Source organism: Melanotaenia boesemani, chromosome 12 (genome assembly GCF_017639745.1).
Source record: "Melanotaenia boesemani isolate fMelBoe1 chromosome 12, fMelBoe1.pri, whole genome shotgun sequence".
NCBI lineage: Eukaryota > Metazoa > Chordata > Actinopteri > Atheriniformes > Melanotaeniidae > Melanotaenia > Melanotaenia boesemani.
In genome coordinates, this window is record NC_055693.1 from 14959695 (window position 1) to 14979502 (window position 19808).

General features: G+C 38.7%; 2 protein-coding genes across 5 annotated transcripts in view; one reads left to right on the plus strand and one right to left on the minus strand.

Moving 5' to 3' along the window:
* Nucleotides 1-352: 352 nt before the first annotated feature.
* On the plus strand, nucleotides 353-9488 carry nr1i2 (nuclear receptor subfamily 1, group I, member 2). 2 transcript variants are annotated; one of them, XM_042001553.1, is made up of 9 exons: nucleotides 353-693; nucleotides 2522-2686; nucleotides 4164-4294; nucleotides 5025-5194; nucleotides 5270-5541; nucleotides 5619-5764; nucleotides 7518-7634; nucleotides 7823-7928; nucleotides 8008-9488. In XM_042001553.1, exons 2-9 carry the CDS (start codon nucleotides 2523-2525, stop codon nucleotides 8162-8164), a joined length of 1263 nt encoding a protein of 420 aa, XP_041857487.1. In that variant the 5' UTR covers nucleotides 353-693; nucleotide 2522; the 3' UTR covers nucleotides 8165-9488. The 2 variants fall into 2 exon arrangements, with proteins under 2 accessions (XP_041857487.1, XP_041857486.1); XM_042001552.1 differs by having other exon boundaries at nucleotides 2517-2686; nucleotides 8008-9487.
* A 1121-nt stretch (nucleotides 9489-10609) lies between these two features.
* gsk3ba (glycogen synthase kinase 3 beta, genome duplicate a) overlaps nucleotides 10610-19808 on the minus strand; it is a 37443-nt gene continuing 28244 nt past the window's right edge. The window contains exons 4-11 of one of the 3 annotated variants that reach the window (XM_042001348.1): nucleotides 18381-18491; nucleotides 17235-17365; nucleotides 16659-16765; nucleotides 16307-16404; nucleotides 16104-16199; nucleotides 15272-15458; nucleotides 14459-14557; nucleotides 10610-13531 (exon numbers count right to left, since the gene is read on the minus strand). In XM_042001348.1, coding sequence (XP_041857282.1) covers nucleotides 13461-13531; nucleotides 14459-14557; nucleotides 15272-15458; nucleotides 16104-16199; nucleotides 16307-16404; nucleotides 16659-16765; nucleotides 17235-17365; nucleotides 18381-18491 — 900 coding nt within the window. In that variant the 3' untranslated portion in view covers nucleotides 10610-13460. Of the gene's footprint in view, nucleotides 13563-14458; nucleotides 14558-15271; nucleotides 15459-16091; nucleotides 16200-16306; nucleotides 16405-16658; nucleotides 16766-17234; nucleotides 17366-18380; nucleotides 18492-19808 lie in introns of all 3 variants that reach the window. The other 2 variants (XM_042001347.1, XM_042001349.1) reach the window with 2 other exon arrangements.

The window sequence follows — 19808 nt, forward strand, 5'->3', positions numbered from 1 at the left end:
ATTCGACCAATCATTTTTTTTTACTCCTCTCCAGAGGAGAAAATCTTCTCTATAAAGTATAAAATTGTCTTGTATCCTCAAAACAGGTAAGTTAACTATTAAATTAATTAATTAGTTAACTATTAATGCTTAAAAGCATTCACACAAATATTCAGAGGATCAGTAAGTTTTTGCCATCAGATGAACGATGAGTTTAATCTCATATTTGGCCACAAGAGGGCAGCAAGACCTCAAACCAAACTATTTAAGAAGCCATTAAAAGTCTACGAGTCCCGATGGGATGAGAGAAACGTCCATTCGTCATCTCAACAGATGAGACTAACATGATCCCACAGTAGTCCTCGTCCTCAGTCGTCTACGTTGAGCGTGTGAGGTCACACCGTAACAGCGGTAACCGATGTGGGCGGGGCTTGATTACTCACTTGGTTCCGAGGACTGTAGCCAGGTGCGCTTGTAACAACCAGCCGCGTATTAAATCAGCCAGGTGCGCTTGTAACAACCAGCCGCGTATTAAATCAGCCAGGTGCGCTTGTAACAACCAGCCGCGTATTAAATCAGCCAGCAGCAACTCCGGCAGGGATACGACTCGTTCTCACCCGTTGTGTGTTCAGTAAACGTAAAATCAGCCCCGAGCGACCGCGGCGAGGCGGAACTGTCAGGACTAACAGCTATCTGGACATCTGGAGCCATCAGGTGAGTGGGCTGGCTTCCTCTGCTTGACGTTTGAACGGGTTGAGCAGGTTTTTGGTCGTTTGTTTTGAAGATACGTTTAAGGTTTAATGTTTGCAAAAACATGTCAGATATGTTTTCATTTATCTCTAAAATGAACAGATGTGTCAAAGTCATTTAGGAGTTTTGCCAAATAATGATTTGATTCAGAAGTTACTCAATAAACTTACTTTTCTCTGCTGCAGGAGTGCATAAGTCAACTACAGTCAGCCCTACAGTATTTTAAAACTTGGCTGAATGGGTTCATAGCTGTTGATCGTTTAAAGACTAATCATATTACACCAAACTTCATTAAGCTTCATTCTGGCTCAAAAGAAATGTCTGGTGCAAGATTTGATCAGTGTATTCAGACACTAAAATACACTATTATCATGACCGCAATTAACCAATTTATGGAGTTGGAGATTCAAACTAAATTTATTTATGAAAAACAATTTTTTATTTATGTTTTCCTAGTTACGCAACATATATTCTTGATTTCAGTGTTGGACAGACGCTCATCTTCCAAAATGTATGAAAAGAAATATTTTAAATGTCTTTATTGGAATTCCTGGTATAAAAAGCTTTGTGCTATTTCTGTACAGCTGCAAATTGCAAATATTTGAGATGGATCTCTATATTGAACTCTTAGCTTTAGTGAATAGATTAGAATAAAAGGTACTTAATAGTCTTAGGTTATTCACAATCAGCCTTAGTGTATACTTATGCATGCGTCATAACACTTTTATTTAAAAAGAGAATAGAGAAAAATGAGGCCGCCACCATACTGTGTTCTTTTAAAAGCAGCAGCAGCAGGACTCAGAACTGTAGGTCTGAGAACTGATTGTTCTGTACATTACTTGAGAAATTATAAAAAAGAAAAAAAGGAAGCTTGAGGTGCAAAACGTAATGTTTTGCAAGAAAACAGAGATTTTTGGACAAAAAAGCATGTTTTTCATTACTAAATGAAAAACAGGACTGTTTTATAAATGATAGCATCATTTTTGACCCATTAACCAAAGAAAAAGGTAATATAGTCCTTTAACTAAATAAAGCAAGAAAATGTATCAGTTAAAAAACAGAGTCTTTAAGAGAACAAAATAAAAATACAACAATCTTTAATTTTTTTCTGTCTTTTTTTCTAATCTCTTTTTTTTTCATTTAACCTTTATTTTAACTGAAACATTCCATTGAGATTAAGTAAAAAGATGTCCTGGCCAAGCATAACAACACAGTTACAAATGGACACAGTTAAAACACAAATAAAAAACGGATAAAAAAAAACAACTGAAGATTACATTATCAAATAGATTATAAAAATCATGTGTGTGCAATGGTCTCTGCCTCAACAACTCAGTTTGGATTTAAAAGTGTTCAATGAAATCAGCTCAGTGAGTTACTGTTTTTTTTCTGCAATAAATTTCATGCAGATGGTGCAGAAAGGAAAAAGTCTTTTTATATATTTCTGTTGGGGTATATGTGACAGAAAGCCACAAAAGATCTTGTGAATGGAAAGAAGGATCAGCACTTCTATCAATTAAGGAACACAAGTAGGAAGGCAGTAGCCTGAGTATTGCTTTATATATAAAAGTATACCAAAGAATACTCTTTCAGGTGGCCAAAGCAGGCCATCCCATTCAAGTGTGTAACTTTCAGTGTTATATTGACACCTTAGAATTAGTAATAGATCTCAGGAAAGCATGTTATATAATATCAATAATTTGAGGGCAAAAAATAAAATAAAATTTCATGAAAAGAAAAATAAAATATAGATATGAAAATAGTGAAATTGTTTCAATATCTTTAAGGAAAGAATGAGCATAAGTGCTGCTGATATGCAAACTTTATATGAAGTGGACACCATGCAAAATGAAGAGGATGAGGATGAGGAGTCCAGAGAATGTGGTGTTTGTGGTGATCTGGCCAAGGGTTACCATTTCAACGCCCTGACATGTGAAGGCTGCAAAGGCTTCTTCAGGTAAAATTTCTCTCCCTCCTTTACTCTTTTCCTTTTTTACCCACTGTAAATCCAACTTCTTCTGCCTTTTCCCATTGGTTCTGTATTTATACACTATGACTGATAAATTCATTCTAACACCCAGTTAACCTCTCATTTTTTATAGCTTCCCAGCTAGCTGGACTTCTACAGGTTTAGCTCATGTAGACAGGGCATCCTCGCACCAGTCAGTGTTTTGATACATCTACAGATATTGATTGTGCTACCCATGAATATTAGCTTCCATATACCTGTTAAATTCATGAGTCATTTCATCACTCTCCAACCTCCGTGTTTCACGCTGAGTTTACAGCAGTAGCTTTGTCCATGTTCAGGCTAAACATGCTGGACTACAACTTAGATTTGTCTGATGTCTTGACTTCAAATTTTGGGGGAAACTTCATCCCCTCAAAAATGCATCAGACTAGATTACTCTATTGTTATTTCCTAGTTACAACTCATTGCAAGGCAAGGCAGTTTATTTGTACAGCATGTTTCATTTACAGGACACCTCAGAGTGCTTTACATAAAACATTAAAAGCAGTACAGATGGTGCAAAGACAGCATTCAGAAGTAGCAAAATATAAACTCACAATAAATGACCATAAAATGATTAAAAGCAAGATAAGCTGAAAAGTTACTGTGCAGATTTCATGCATAGGTGCATGAGAAAAGAAATGTTTTTAACCTGGATTTGAAAATGTCTATGTTTGGTGAAAGTTTAATCTCCATTTTGTAGTTTGTTTTACTTGTTTGCTGCATAAAAGCTAAATGCTACTTCTCCATGTTTAATCTGGACTCTGGTCTGGTTGACCAGAGTATTTGGATCTAAGAACTCTGCTAGGTTTATATTCTCTGAACATATCACAGATGTATTCTGGGCCTAAAACGTTCTGGGATTTGTAAACAATCAGAAGGGTTTTAATGCAGCTGCTTGCTTTCTTGTTTTCAATAACCTTTGACTCCAATCTTATAACATTAGCTCCCCACTAGCTTCAGTATTTACAAATGAAAATAACAGAATCAAAAGAAGCTGTGTGTTGCTAAAGGTAAGACATTTCCTAACTGCATTATCAAAACTATACCTGAAGGTGAAAATTATTCCACATTAACTTTGCCAGATTATGGCATCTGCAAATACGTGATTACTGCTGAAAAGTAAAGATGCATATTAGTTGTTGAACTATCTCATTGGAGCTCCCCCCCCTTCTCTCTCTAAGGGGTCACACCAAGTATAAATAATCAAATTATAAAGTGTTCAGTGTAAACTCACTATTACCTAGCTAAACCTCAGATATCCAAGTGCAAGTAAATGCAGCATTCATAGACCCCCCACCAATCAAAAATGTTCCAGGGCCCCTGAGTTTGGAGGACAAAACTGTATATAACCCAATGTTTATTTTCAGATTGATGGTTGTAAGCTGTAACTAAGTGGAATTTTTTTCTATTATTAATTCAGACGGGCCATAAAGAGGTCAGTGCAGCTCAATTGTCCATTCCTGAACAAATGCACCATAACAAAAAACAACCGCCGGTCGTGTCAAGCCTGCCGGTTCCATAGATGCCAGGCCATCGGCATGCGCAAAGAGAGTAAGTGGCAAGCAGATGCAAAAAGGACACTCTCCATTAACCACCCTCCCCTCTGCAGGTCATAAAAACCCAGACCAGCAGATTCAGAAACGGCTTATTGCCCATGGCTGCTGCAGGAAAAACTGTCCCCCTCATCACCCATTGAAATAATCTACAGCTGTCATGACTTCTCTTTTGACTCTTTATATTTCTGTCTAGCTTGCACTTTCACTTTAGTATTGCCTAATGACTGGAATATATTAGTAATTTATATACACATGGATGCTCTTAACACTTAGTTGTTTGTAAGAACAAATGCACATTGATGTGGCTGGAGGTTGCTACTAAACCAGGTTTTGTTATATTCCATTGTTTCATGACGATAAAGCTTCTATTCTAGTCTAACTTTCATGTCTGTGCACTCTGTTTTTTTTTTATTTAAAGTGGCACTAACTAGATGTGATGCTGTGAATTCTTATGTATTTCATTGCTTTAATTGCTGGACGTATCCTGTTGTGTTTGTTGATATTGTGCTTATGGTACCTATTTGATTAGTTATACACTAAAACAAACATCTTTGAGTAAGAGAAGGATATATTAAGTTTGTAGAACATATTTTTAGGGATTTTAATTCTTAGAGGACACCTGTACAAACAGCAATTCCCATATGATCTGTATTTTATTAGATGTTTATTACATTTCATTATGATGTACAAACATACATTTCCATTATTTCTTTATGTCTGTGTAGTGGTCATGTCTGAAAAGGCGGTATTGGAGAGGAGGAGCCGTATAAAGAAGAAGAAGATGCAGAATGCATTTACACAGCTTTCATCCCAACAAGAAGAAAAAATTCAGGAGTTGCTCTGTGGCCACCGCAGCACGTTTGACTCTTCATTTTCCCGCTTCACTGGCTTCAGGGTGTGTGATTGACTCTTTAAAGTGTTCATCATCCTTATCTTTGAACTTGTTTGACTAATGTTTTATTTTCTTCAGCCAATAGACAGAGACATCCTGACAGATGGTGAGCTCAACCTGTCTCACCCACTGACCAACTACCCCACAGAGCTTTCACCTGGTAAATCCTCAGCTGACCCTACAACATCCTTGCACACCTGCTCCTCCTCCTCCACTTCCTTTGGTTACTCTGACAACCACAAAGGCGATGGAAACAGACGTGTTTACACAGCTCTTCCGCATATGGCTGACCTAACGACATACATGATCAAGGACATTATTAGTTTTTCCAAAAGTCTTCAAGACTTCCGGTAAATATGTTTATATTCAAATATGCTTTCATCTGTGTGGCTTTTATGTTCGTAGCCTGTAGTCTGGTTTCTTACAGGTCTCTAAGCATCGAGGACCAGATAGCCCTGCTGAAGGGAGCCACATTTGAAATCATGCTGATTCGTTTCAACATGGTGTTCAACTCAACAACAAAGAAATGGGAATGTGGCCAAATAACATACTGCATAAACGATGTTGTTCGAGGTGAGACTACTAATGCTAACACAGGCAGCGATATAGACTCCAGGTTTTTTAGCTTCTCACCACCCTCTGGGGAGGGTATCTGCACGTTAAGCTGCCCCCTTTTAATGAGGGTGCACTTTAAAGACGCGTTTCATCTCATTTGCAAAACTGCTATTATGCACAAAAATATCACTTTTAGAACAAGGTTTGTGTTCTGTCTCAGCTCTTTTCACGTGTTTTCAGATTCCTGCAGGGAAAACACTCATCGGAATGTAGTCAGACTGGTCTTGTCTCTACAAAGATCATACAATCTGGAGTTCGTTCGTTGTGATCCTGTTTCTGCTTGTATGTTCAGAGTCAAGAATGTTGCTGCTGTGGCAAAATTTCCTGAAAAGTCCATCTCATAGTTTTAGGTGATCATTGAGATGTTTGTAAAAGTCTAGAAGGTGTATGTAAAGATTTCATGTGGTACAGGTCAGTGATTTTGGCTCCAGGTCACACTGATCTAGATCAGTTGTAACCTGTTGGTCAGACAATCTGACCAGAACTGAAGGATTTTGTTGTTGTTGTTGTTTTTAGAAAACCTTTTAGTAATGTGTGTTAATAAGCCTTGTCAATATGGGCTGCTTATGTAAACCAATTTGTAAGAACTAGACAGCACAGTGGTGTGGTGGTTAGCACTGAGGTTAACACAGCAGGAATGTTTGAAGTTTGTATGCTCACTCACAGTCAGAAAATATTCATCTTGTGCCTATCGGGGTGTGAATGTGTGTGTGAATGGGTGAATGTGATATGTAGTGTAAAGTACTTTGAAGGGTCAAACTGACTGGAAAAGTGCTATATAAGTACAAGTCCATTTACCATCCATCTTAGGACTCTGTGTTTCTTACATTCATGTATGTGGTATTTTACCTAGGTAAGCAGGGAGCAGGACTTTTGATTTATAATATTTTATAAAAAAAATTAGGAGAACAATGAGATATTAAGCCAAATTAACCAAACACATGTAATATCTCTAAATCCGTCGCTGGTGATTTGCAACAAAATATTAGCCTTTAAAAAATTTAGGTCTGAATGGGCTCAAGGAACACCTTAAACTATACTGAAAATGGATGATAAAAAGAACTAAATGATACAATAAAATCATTATCTTCCACCTTTACTGGTTGGTTTGCATCACTCATCACATTTTCCGCATTGCATGTTAGAAAAACTGCGGGCAAACATCCATGATTTGTTTTTCTTTTTTTTTTTTTTTTTTGCATTTTATAAAAAAATCTGGAGAATCATGCAGCTTATTTCTGAAATGCAGATCTCATTAACTTAACATGCACACTGAGCTCTTTGGAAAGGAACAGAGAATAACTGAATGATTCAAAACCATCAGATATTTATGAGATGCCAAGATTAGGAAATTATTGGAGATTGACTAATTGGATAGCATATTTCTTTGTATGGAGAATGTGACTGGTGGCTTCACAAAGTCACTCTCGCCGCTTCAAATCTCATTTGCGTTCTTTTAGCTGTGTGCCTTCCCAATCAGACATCATTATTGGCACATTATGTAAAGATGAAGTCCACGACAGACAATGTGGAATGCAGGGCCTGGATTTCTGAAGCCTTCATGGCATCTGGTAATGGTGTTGTTATTCTGCAATGTTCTTGACATAAATAGAAAAAGAAAGAAATGCTGGTGTTAGAGGTTGTTTAATTGGTGCTGACCCAGTTCCTCCATTCTAGTCTTGTCGCTGAACTGCTCTTCAATGTTTTGCAGCGGGTTTCCAGCTGTCCTTCATCGAGCCCATCTACAAATTTCACCACACACTGCGCAAGCTGGACCTGCAGGAGGAGGAGTATGTTATCATACAGGCCATGTCCCTGTTTTCTCCAGGTAGCAGCAGGTCTTCAGTTCATCCCAGTCCGTGCTAATCAATCATTAATGAAGTCTGTAAATACTGAAACCCACAAACATGTGCATTTGTGGCCAGCAGAACATAAACATCCATTTACAGAAATCAGGTTGAAGGTGCTTTGAATTCAAAGAGATTTTTTTTTTTTTTTTTTTATTGGATCCACCAGATCGTCCCGGAGTGCAGCAGCACGGCGTGATTGACAGGGTTCATGAAAACCTGGCGCTCACACTGAAAACCTGGATTGACTGTAAGAGAACAGGCCCAGATAAACAGTGAGTAACGGGTCACACTCAGTACATTCAACGTGAAACCTTCCACATGTTTATCAACCTTTGTCTACTTTTTTGTCAGCCTGCTGTTTCCCAAAGTGATAGCCTGCTTTACAGAGATGAGAACAATAGCTGAAGAGTACAGCAAACAGATTCTGCAGATCCAGGACATCCAACCCAACACAATCTCTCCTCTTATTATGGAGGTGGTCAGTAACAACACTTCTTGTGACTTTTGAAGGTGCCTTATACCACTCATGGACAGCTCTAGAACTCTGATATAATTATTACCTCTGCAATGGTGGAATTCATGTATTCGATGGCATTAGTTTGTCTGTTAGCAACATAGCTCAAAAAGTAATGGACGGATTTTGATAAAACTTTCAGGAAATCACTGCCTGGATCCAGGAATTTTTTTAAAAATATTCTTTACAGGTGCAGGGAAGGCGCAAACATCTGGTAACATCTGTGAAATTTGTCACATCTTTCGCCAATGAAAACAAAAGGTTGCTAAATCTTTGATTTCTGTATACATTAGATATGTCAAAAAGTTGTGTTTTGACTGGCTGCCATAAACATAGTTGTTCCAAAGACGACAAGAGTTTGTTCTTCGAACTACTGAAAAGACACAAAAGCCCAGAAAATTGTGTTAACTGGTTAGCAGCCGTCAAGCCTGTTAATGCCGACAACCTGGGAGCCCTTTGAAACATTCAGCAATTTGTTCAGATCATTTTGTGACTGGTAGGTAAAACATTTATTATATTATTGTTAAAACTTTTGTAGAGATGCCAAAATACTATGAAATGGCTGTTTACAGTAACAATAACAAACATCTGTTGGTGTTTTTTATGAAATTCTCGATAGCAGCTCCTTTACACTAGCTGCGTTTACATGGAGCACTTTTAATCCGATCAAACGTCCAGTCAGAATTAAGCATGTCAGCTGATCCGATCAGCCTTTAAACATAATTACAATGACTTGACTTATTGTTGATGTTATTTAATAATGAAAACTTTGAGCTGTATGGGCCCACTTATGTAAATGAAAGGATCATTTTGCTGCCAATTATTGTTTAAAAAGCCTTAAAGAACAGAAGTGGGCTCAGTCCTGCTAAAATCATCTTTTCTCTGTACATTACAAAGCATCCATGTTTATCTTGATATGTGTTAAAGAAGTGGTGAATTGTGGTGGAAAATTAGTGGTATGTTACTGCTTATATTAAGTAAATGTGAAGTTTGAGGTTTACTTGTAAATGTTGCACACAATTGTGAGGCTGTTAAGTATTTTCTCTGAAAATGGTGGAAGGCTTAGTTGTCAAGTTATTGTTTCCATTTATATTTGTTACCTCAGGTTTTCATGTAAAACAGAAAAGGCTCTCATTAGATTGTTATGTGTGATCATGCTTCATGGTCAGCAACAGGCTGTAAACACTGCCACACTGTGGTCATAGTCGCTTACTTAGCCGATTTACTGCCCCTGTAAAATCCTGGAAACTAAAATGTCAAAACTGAATAAATGGTTTATTGCAAACGAAAAGTGAAGAAGCCAACATTTTTCTGGAAGTTTAGTAAAGTGTTGCATGTGGAAAATAATAAATTTGATTTTCTAATTATATATATATATATATATATATATATATATATATATATATATATATATATATATATATAAATAAATAAAAAGCCTCCTTTTTGACTGAAATGGAAAAATGTTGCATGGATGTGATTGAGGCCATAGCACAATTGTGCACGTTGCCTCAACACTGGTAAGATATTAAATTTTATTACATTTTACTTAATTGTGGGAGGAATTTTACAGATAACCTGCAGTATCTAATGGTTAACCACTGTGTAATTATTAATAGTTATGACAGGTTGTTGAATTCATTAGACAGAATCTTTAGGTGTGTCTGGAAAAAACATGGATACAAGTTGGATGCGTGATAAATGGCTACTCCTTTTTTCTGTCATTGATCACTTTTAGAGGAAAGTAGCTGCCATGTTTTTTTTCATGGCCACTCCAGCACCTGCTTTGAGGTAACATAGTCTTACAGGCAAGGCTAAGTTTAATAAATTTTGGTTGAGCTTGTCTTTAATTCTACCTTATTCCACTGTGTGTAAGCCCCACCTTGAAACAAAGCTTTTTCCTGCAAGCATAGTTGGTGATCTTCAGCCAAAGTGGATATCACCCCATTTTATACTGAAAAACCTAACGGAGCATGTTTAAGCTTATGTGAGTTCAATCTTACCCCTGCGTAATGGAGATGTAAAGCCAACAGGAGGGGGGTTAGGGATTGAGCTGAAGTTAGTGACATGAATTAATGACATTAATGGCACATAAATATTCAGGAGAAAGGAGCCCTCTCCTTCCTCTCTGCCATCAGAGCTGCCAACAAAGCTAAACATGGCTACTTGAAGAGTCAAAGGCCCAAAGTCTAACAGAAATTCAGCTTTTGTACTTCCTGACAGTACTGCAAGTTAATGTGAATTCACTTTATAAAAAGCCTAAAATATCTGGATGCGTTTTGGGTATTTACTTTAAACTGCTACAAATATACATTAAACATTGCCATGATTTTTGTTCTAGAAAAATAATTTCATTGGCTTCACAAAAAAATAAAAAATAAAATTAACAGCTAAGTGCAATAATGAAAAAATAAAATAAAAAAAAGACAAGGCAGACCATTTTCTTGATCATTTCCAGGCTATCCTACTCTTTATTTAATGCAAATTACAGTACCAGGGAACTATTCCTCGGAGCACGCAGAGGGAATATTTACAGAGGCGCACATTTAGCATACCTTCACAGAACAAAAGAAACAAAAAGAACAAAAATAAAACTAATGAAATAAAAATTTCAGTCACAAACGGAGGCATTCAAGTAGTAGTACTGTTATACAGGATGTTTTTGTAGTATTTAAATTTTTTTTTCTTTAACCCCAGTTAAACCCAGTTGTTCTACTAGTATATATGCTAGTATGCTATGTGATACTAGTATTTATACTTCTTTTTTGGTAACCAGTCTGGTGTTTTTATTGAACTGGGAGTTAAGGGTAGGGTGAAGTGGTCAAACCTGGTGGAGGATAGCAACAAGTTCATGAATGCAAAATTACAGCAAGCAGGAGACAGGAAAAAGGCTACATGACTCGACCACTTTAGGTGCTACTGAATTCACCTACCAGAACATGCAGCCCAGGAGGACCAAAAAAACAAAGTGGACAGAAACAAAATATCCAGACACAGAAGAGACGAGGAGAGTTATTGCATCTGAGGATTGGCTCATCACGACTACATCATAGTTTGGCTTTGGTAACAGAACCAATACTGTAAGTGATACAGAGATTCTACTGTATTGTATACATACAGTACATGAAGCCTTTTTTCTAAACCTCTGCTGCCATCCACAACACCCCACAATACATGTGTCCAAGATAAAACATCTAAAATAAACACCTGTCTAGTGTATCCTCAGTTAAGGAAAATAAATGATCCTTACAATGAACAAATATATATACATATATATATATATATATATATATATATGTATATATATATATATATATATATATATGAGAAAAGGGTAAAGATGAAAGACAAGTGTGTGTGTGTAGCGGGACATTCAACAGCACCAAAGGGAGAGTCACGATATCAGGTAAGGTAATGGTGGGGGAGGGGCTGGGTGAGGGTGGACACAAGGCGAAGGTGTATGAAAGCAAAGGCACTCCAAACTATAGTTACACTATACATGACTAGTTCTTGTTACAATAATACAGCTTTCATCTACTGTACTGTACAGGTAAGATTGAACATATGGCTGGATAAAGCTCATCATCAACAATATCCATAAACAACATCAGTTTACCCCTGATTCTGGTTTTTTCCCCCCCCCTTCCCATTTGTCGTCTTTGTTTTTGCTCATAAACAGTACATGGGTCTGCGTATATACATACCTTGAACACAACATGGAAAAATAATCAACATAACATAAAAAACAACATACAAGTCATACAAGTCAGAATTTGGTGAGGAGCATTTATACTGTATATACAAATTGAGTTTTTTTTTTTATTTTTTATTTTTCCTTTTTTTTTATGTAGTGAGTATTCTCTGTAAATATAGACGATCTTGACAGACTGTACCGAGCGGTTCTATGTGCTCTGCTGCATGTGAAGGAGAGGGTGGAAGAGGACGCTAGGCTAACACTTCAGTCAGTGGTCACAGCACGTGACGGGCGAGTGGTGCACCAAAGACCACCGCCAGGACTCCTAAAAGAGTTGAGAAGAGAAAAGCATGATCTTCTGGAAGAGAAAGGATGAGGATGCGGGTAGGAGAGCGTGTTCGTCCGACGCTGCCCTGTCACAGATGTTCTGTTACAGACAGTCGATGACGGAGAAGTAGAGCGGTGCCCTAAATCCATCTACAGCCGTAATAACACGCAACACAAGAGGTTGCTGGAATCTAACCACACTCCAGCAAGAAAAGAATACGACAAAAATAAAACACCACCTTATCTTACTCTATTGTCTTTAGGCAGCAGCAAATATTGCCGCTGCTCTGCCAGATATGAGCTCACCATAAATGATTTCTGAACCATTGTAGTTAATATACATATATCTATATATACTTTTTATACATAAGGAAAAGTAATATATAAACTGTATGTATGCATGTTGGTTTGTATTGTATGTATATATTATACAACCACACAGGATCAGAGACATGTCACATCCATTGCACGTCCAAAAACATCTGCCCAGGAGTACAAAATCAAATAAAATAAAAGCAATTTGAGTAAAACAGATTGCTAACCATTTAAAAACACCCCAGACAAAAAAAAGAACTGCCCAAACATTCCCCTCCATTACCCAAAAGGACTGCATCTTTCTGCATACATCAGGATCATCATGCATCCAAGTGTGTGAGGATGTGCGTGTGTCTGAGTGCGTGTATAGGTGTGCGTGAGCCTCATGCCTTGTCTGCGGAGGTGGCGCTGGGAGGGAATGATCGGGTTTGATCACCCCCCGGCCTCTGGTTGATCCTACTGTAATCGGGTCATGCACTACAGAAGGAACCAGAGGAGGAGGAGGTGGGGATGCAAGTGGAAAGGGCCAAAGGGAACAGCAAAGGACTTTTCTACAGATTGTCCTCTTACAAACATTAGCAGGCTAGCTTTGTGTATACATGTACAGTGTACTTTTGTCAATAGAACAGTCGGCAACAGCTCTGGCCCTGCACTTTGCTTCCCTGTTAAAAAGGGCACAGAGAGATGTCACTGACGGAGGATGGAGAAGAGTTCAAACAGCTCTACGAGGAGGCCAGGTGGGGAGAAAAGACAGGGGTTAGGGTGCTTGGTTAACGGTCATGGCATGGGGCTGTTGTTTAGCTGTTGACCCCGGGCTGCCTCAGCATCGCTGCGCCGCCATCAGGGAGGAGAGCAGGGCAGGAGCAGAGCTGAGCGGAGCTCACCCCCTGGCCGGTGCAATGGAGAGGCTGTAGGCTGGGGCTGAGACCGGGGCAGGGCAGGTGGCCTGTGAGTTCAGGAGGTGGAGTTGGAGGCCGAGGCTGAGGCGGTGGTGGTGCTGGGACCTCGCTCTGTGCTGCTGCCATCTGTGAGCAGAAGATGGGGGTTGAAGTTAGTCTGGAGATAGAGGTGGTAAAAGAGGATGGAGACTTTCAGAGCCCTGACCACACAAATACAGGCAAAAAAATGATGAGGTAATGCTGGCTGGTGGGGAAAAAAAAAAGCCTGAAGAACGAAATGGAGGTGACAGCTACCTATAGTGCAGCTCTTAGGTATAATGCTGTATTCAATGTACCTTGGAAAATCAGGAAACTCAGTCAAGATGCACAAAGTGGGAAAAAATGGTTCCTAAACGAACAAAGCTTTGCTTTAAATAACCACGACTACAAGTTTCCAGATGCCATCAAAAGCAGAATTCATGTGATGCAGAATATTATTTAATGCAAATCTGATGGCTTTGTCCCAAAAAAAAACAATACTTTAAAAAACTTTTTTTTGGGTTAAAAACAATACAAATACAACACTTTGGTTTAACTGTGCCAAAACTTCATGCATGTGGTCATGTTTTTAGTTTACAGTATGTTGTAAAGGTTTGAATACTGAAGATTCTCCTGTGAAGTTTATATTCAAAACAAGTGTTAATCCACGGTTTTTCTCTCGCTCATCCTCTTTACTGTCTGGTATTGGTTTTAATAAGGATATTCATGAAAAAAAAAGGCGGCCACTGGTCTCACCCCCTATGGTTACAAATCACTGCGCAGCACTGGAAAGGTTGCAGATGAAATATGTCACACAAACAAACAGAAACCATGAATATGTTTTAAATCAACTTTCTGGTCCAAGAAGCTCTTCAACATAGTTCAAAATGTACTGAATTTACTTAAGGTATCCATTTTTTTCTTTACATTAGCAGCAAAGAAGCCATTGACAGAACTTCAAAAGTGTTAAAAAAAAAAAGAGCGTCTCTAACCACTTAAAACAAAGAGTCTGCGTAAAGGAAGTGTGGCTCTGACCTGTGGTGGCAGACGCGTTGGTTGGGGTTGAGGCGGCGGCCTGACTGCGGGCGTGAGCAGGGATGAGTATGGAGGCCAAAGAGGGATTACTAGATAGCTCTGAAAGGAAATAAATATAATATGTTAGCAGGTTATGCTGTTGCAAAGCTGCCTGCAATTCTTGCCCAAAGAGAAAATAGAAATAATTTTCAAACTGAAGATACAATTCTTAACTAGTAAGTGAAGAGGGGAAAGTTTCCATGACGGAACCGAATGACTGACATATTGTTTTGTTTTTTCTAATTAAAAACATTTACAGCCACGTAGCAGCAGGTGCTGGGTCTTTTTTTTTACACCAAGGTGATGATTCAAGCACAATAGCGCTGCAGACCAGTTTGTAAGTGTCTCAGCAAAGTACAAAAAATTTCATTATGATTTTTTTTTTTTAGGCAGATAAGTTGTTGCAGGTAGACAGAACAGGAAACATGGGTGAGTCATCGGGCTATCAAGAAAGAGTGGGGCCATGTTACTAATAGAAACAGTGGTTTGTGTTTGCACAGCTGTGGGAACAAACTGTGTAGCCACACTTCATGAAGTTGTCACAGACTACCTTTGGGGAACTGAGGTACATGCGGAAGTTGCTGCCAGTTGTGCTACAAGTGAATAAACGCTCCAGTTGGTACACTGTGCCTTGCACTGACTATTTTAACTAAACTACTGCCAGAAAAAAAATATAAGAACAATTCTCCCTCAATATCATTACTGTGCTAAAATTGAGGTATTAAAATATGTATTTTCCTCTACAAATGTGTGCTAATGAGCTTCTGTTTGTACCCTGGGTGGTGAAGTTAAAGAGAGAGGGCTTTTCTCTCCCGTTGGGCAGTTTAACGTTGGGGTCGCGCAGCTCGTCAAAGAAGGAGTGTGCGCAGGCCTCTAGAGGGGTGAGGCGAGCCGTGGGCGTGTACTCCAGCAGGCGGGAGCACAAGGCGATCGCCTCTGGAGGCGTACGAGGCCGGAAGACCTGAACGTCAATTAGAGAAAGTCAACAGTGATCAGACAAAACCTCTTCAACAGTGCAGTAAAACTATAGAACACATTTACACACACACACACAAGCATACAAAACAAACATATGTGCTGCAGCTTTATATCTAAACTTTAGTCAAGTTAGCAAGAAGCTAATGTGCTTATTGAAATGATGATGAAACGAAAGATTATGAATGAACAGTCGTGAAATAAATGCATCTGCATAGAGAAAGGGCCTCAGAGAATGAGAGGGCCTCCAGCTGAATGCTGATTGGATGAAAACAGAGTTATGAAAGCTAAGTGAGATGGTGCAGGCAGGCTTAAAAACACCACACACACTTAAAACAAGCAAAAGACTTGCAAAAGCGCTCCACAGGCAAAGATGATTTGAGATTTACTTAAATGTTTAAAAAAAACACAGCTGATGGGTTGAATAAGAAAGAAAGACAGACACCCTTAGCTTGGTGAATAAGTGCTTTTTTTCCTTCATTCCTAAAAAGGCTGAGCGCCAGAGTAAGACTTTAAAATCAGCATGCAGCTCTGCTGGATGGAGTTGTTATGTTGGCAAATGAAAAAGCAGTGGGATGCAGCGACACCGGGACTTAAGGAAGTAAAAGTGCTCCTGTACCTGTTGACTCACCTTAGTCCATGGATGTGCCTTAATCTGGGGGAATTTGAACTCGGTGTAGTTGGGGTTCATCTCACGGATCTGCTCCCTGGTTGGGGTGCCAAGAACCTGGAACAAAGGTAAATGGTGGGGCCATTAAGCTTTTTGACATTGTGTGGTGAACTTTAGCTGTGAAAATACACCAGATGAATGCTTTAAGCCAAGTGGGTCAATACCTTGATGATTTCAACCAACTGATCCACTCCACTGTCGCCTGGGAAGATTGGTTGTCCTAGCAACAGCTCTGCCAGTACACAGCCAGCTGACCATACATCTGCAAGAAAAGAAGGTCACCAAAGAGAAAAGCCAGTAAGATACAAGCAAAAGAGGAGCATGCAAGGGGAATACAGGGATCACATTTAAGAAAGTGGCACCAACTGTACATCTATGCATGAATCTTTTTTTTATATTGTGTATATACAGCACGTTTCAACAGTTTTTATTTATTGTTTGCTGTTGATGCTGTTAAGATCTACCTTTAAAACGTAATTTGTTCACTGATCTGCGTTCATGTCAAAGTCGGCCTACCTATGCTGGAGGTGTAGTCAGTGGCACCAAAGATGAGCTCAGGGGCTCGATAGTAGCGAGAACAGATGTAGGACACATTAGGCTCTCCACGGACCAGCTGCTTTGCACTGCACACATAATCAAAGCATATAATGATTATCATCACCATCCTAAACTTCAGATGGAAAGAAAAATGACAGCAGTGTGATTAGAATTCACATAAGTGAAGACTGATGAAATATTAAACTACTACTAACTTGCAAATTAAGGTTTGGAACTGTGCCAGAATTACTTATAAATTTGGCAGTGTTACAATATGTTAGTTCTTTATGTAGAAACTCAGAGCCTTGAGGACTTCGTGTGGTTACCAGGTAACCAGCAGAGATTCCAGTAATGAACTAAAATGCACACTTAATCAGTGAGCCTTAGAGGTGCTGGTGCTCAGATTTACAGTGGAACAGGCTAAGCTACCCATTATCATTCTAGCCTTTGTGCTAAAGTAAGCAACTAAAGCCATCCTCTACTTTAACGTTGTACCGTTTTAGACGATCTACTTCAGTCTGAACAACCTGACAATATGCCTGCTCTGCGTCTCACCTGCCAAAGTCGCAGAGCTTGAGTACAGCCGTCTCTGGGTCTAGCAGCAGATTCTGGGGCTTGATGTCCCGATGGCAGATCCCAAACGAATGGATGTAGGCCAGGCTCCTGAACAACTGGTACATGTACAACTACAGAGCAATGAAAACACAAAGAGAGCTTTCAAGTACAGAAAACCAAACATGGTTAAAGTCTAGAAACAAGCACTCAATTTCAGCCTGTTCAAGCACATAATACTCTCTCTGTGTGCTTAGACTACAACATCACACACTGTTTTTAAAAACTCTTGAACCATGTTGATGAGATCTTAGAGATAAAAAATGAAACCTTTTATTATTTCTGCAGGTGCACAGCCTCACTTTCACACTCAATCAGAAACAAGTGGTTTTGGTAGATTTTGGAGAGGGATGTGTAAAAAAAAAAAAAAAAAGCTTTCTTCTTTTTATGTTACATGTTATATTTATGCATTAAATTACACAAAATATAAAAATGATTAAACTGCTAAACTGCATCACAATATTAAACTAAGTTTGTCATGTGAGAGAAATAACCAAAAACAAGCCAATAACTGTGTCACTAGCAAGATTTACAGTGTGAAAGATGAATCCAGCTTTTTTAATATTTTGTTGTTTTCATTGTGAAGTTAAATAATGGACAAACTTTAATTTAGTTCAAAGTTACTTCAACCACAAATATATACCTCAGCAGAGCTGGGAAGTTTTATTAGGAGTCTGAAACTAAAGTGTCCAACATGTTATTTTAGAGATACAAAGACAAGAGTGATCATTTTTATGTCTAAACTTTGAACTTATATTTCTTTTAAATATCATCCTAATGAATTTTAAGCTATTCATGCCCTGGAATTCAGAGACTCCATTAACATCCACTATGAGATGGCTAAAAATGACTGATTACTACAATACTTAAAGAAAATGAATGCTACAGATATTTAGATCCATTCCTACACATTCTGTAATTAAACCCAGATAATAATGGAACTTTACCAAGGAGGTTTTAATAGTATTTAAGCTATAATTGGGATAATATTGTCTTGTCCATGTCCCTTGTTAATGAAGGGAAATGTATCACTTCTAGCTGAAATGGTTATAGATGTGCACACACACACACAGACAGTTTGTAATTTACCTTGACATAAACCATAGGCAGCGTCTGTTTGGCTCGGCTGTAGTGTCTTGCCACTCTGTAGACAGTCTCGGGGACATAGTCCAGAACCAGATTCAAATACACTTCATCTTTCTACAAGAGAGGAGCAAAAAGGGAGAAAAAAAAGCCCAGGTCAGACAGGGGGGTATGCATATAAATCAGGAAAACTGTATAAATGGGAGAAGAGTTTGCAATATCATGGGAAAACAGTCAATGTCAATAAATAAAATCACACCAATGCACATTTCAGCTGCTTGTCTCTCTTCAGCTGAGATGCCTCTTGTCTTTTCTTCATGAAAGAGGCCATTTTCAAGCTGATGCAACTGATGTTTTTTCACATTCTAACTGGGAATCTATTGTATTGTATCTCCACTGAGGGCAGGAAGCACACAACCGTGCGTCACAACGGCCTGTGCTTCAGGGGTGGCTGCAGACAATGATTTCATTTCCTCGCTTCCTGGTTGAACGAGAGCAGAGGTGGAGGGCGGAGTTCTACTGTGGAGCATACTTAGTCTGAAAGGATGCTGTGTGTGTGTGTGTGTGTGTGTGTGTGTGTGTGTGTGTGTGTGTGTGTGTGTGTATGTGTGTGTGTGACAGAGAGTTCTCCACCCAATTATTCTAAGATTTCCTCTTTCCTTTGTATCTGACCAGAGACAGCCAAAACCAATCCAGTAATCCACACTTAGAACGAACTGGAATGAAACACATTTCTGTATTTGCATGTAGCTTGCTAATCCATGATGGTGGTTAGGAGCCAAGATCTTTATGTAAATTTCTAGTCTGGTTAAAGTCTGGGCAGTGGGGACAAAAAATATTATTACTGGTAGGCTGAACCTTTAATCGGTGGAGTTTTTGGCTGATCTAAATTATAAAAAAATGTTGTCTATACATCCAAGTCTTACAAAATACATTTGGCATTATCTTATATTTTACTTACATTACTGATGCTTTTCAACTTTTTCATAGTTCTTACGCGTATTGGAGGAAATGCCTCCCCCTTTCTGCGTCTGCACCACAGGAGCGACACTCAGTTCACAGAATGTAGCCTAAAGTTTTTTTTTTTTGGTTTTTTGTTTTCTTTTTTAAGCTACAATCTTAGAGTAGGTGCCTCTTTCACCAAGAGGTGACTTTTTATTAGCGTTAGCACCAACAAAAAGAAAAAGAGATTTCAAAACCTCAAAATAAATAGGGTAAATGGTCTGTATTTATATAGCGCTTTTACTGTACCTGGAATGATTTGCAATAAAGGGATGTCGGGTCACTTCCTTGAGTCAACCCAAGCATCCAATACTGTGTGAAACATCCGTCCATTTCAGGAGAGCTCATGTGGGTTTTTAACCTGATGATAACCTGTGTTCATGCGTTTTTTTAACTTAAAAAAAAAAACAGTTCTAACCAGGAGTACGTCAA

Excerpts from the sequence above, each read along its gene's own strand:
- nr1i2 (XM_042001553.1), top strand. The coding sequence starts at position 2,523 with ATGAGCATAAGTGCTGCTGATATGCAAACTTTATATGAAGTGGACACC. Across the intron at positions 5,542-5,618 it reads AAAAGTCTTCAAGACTTCCG|GTCTCTAAGCATCGAGGACC; the intron begins GTAAATATGTTT and ends GGTTTCTTACAG. Across the intron at positions 7,635-7,822 it reads CATGTCCCTGTTTTCTCCAG|ATCGTCCCGGAGTGCAGCAG; the intron begins GTAGCAGCAGGT and ends TGGATCCACCAG.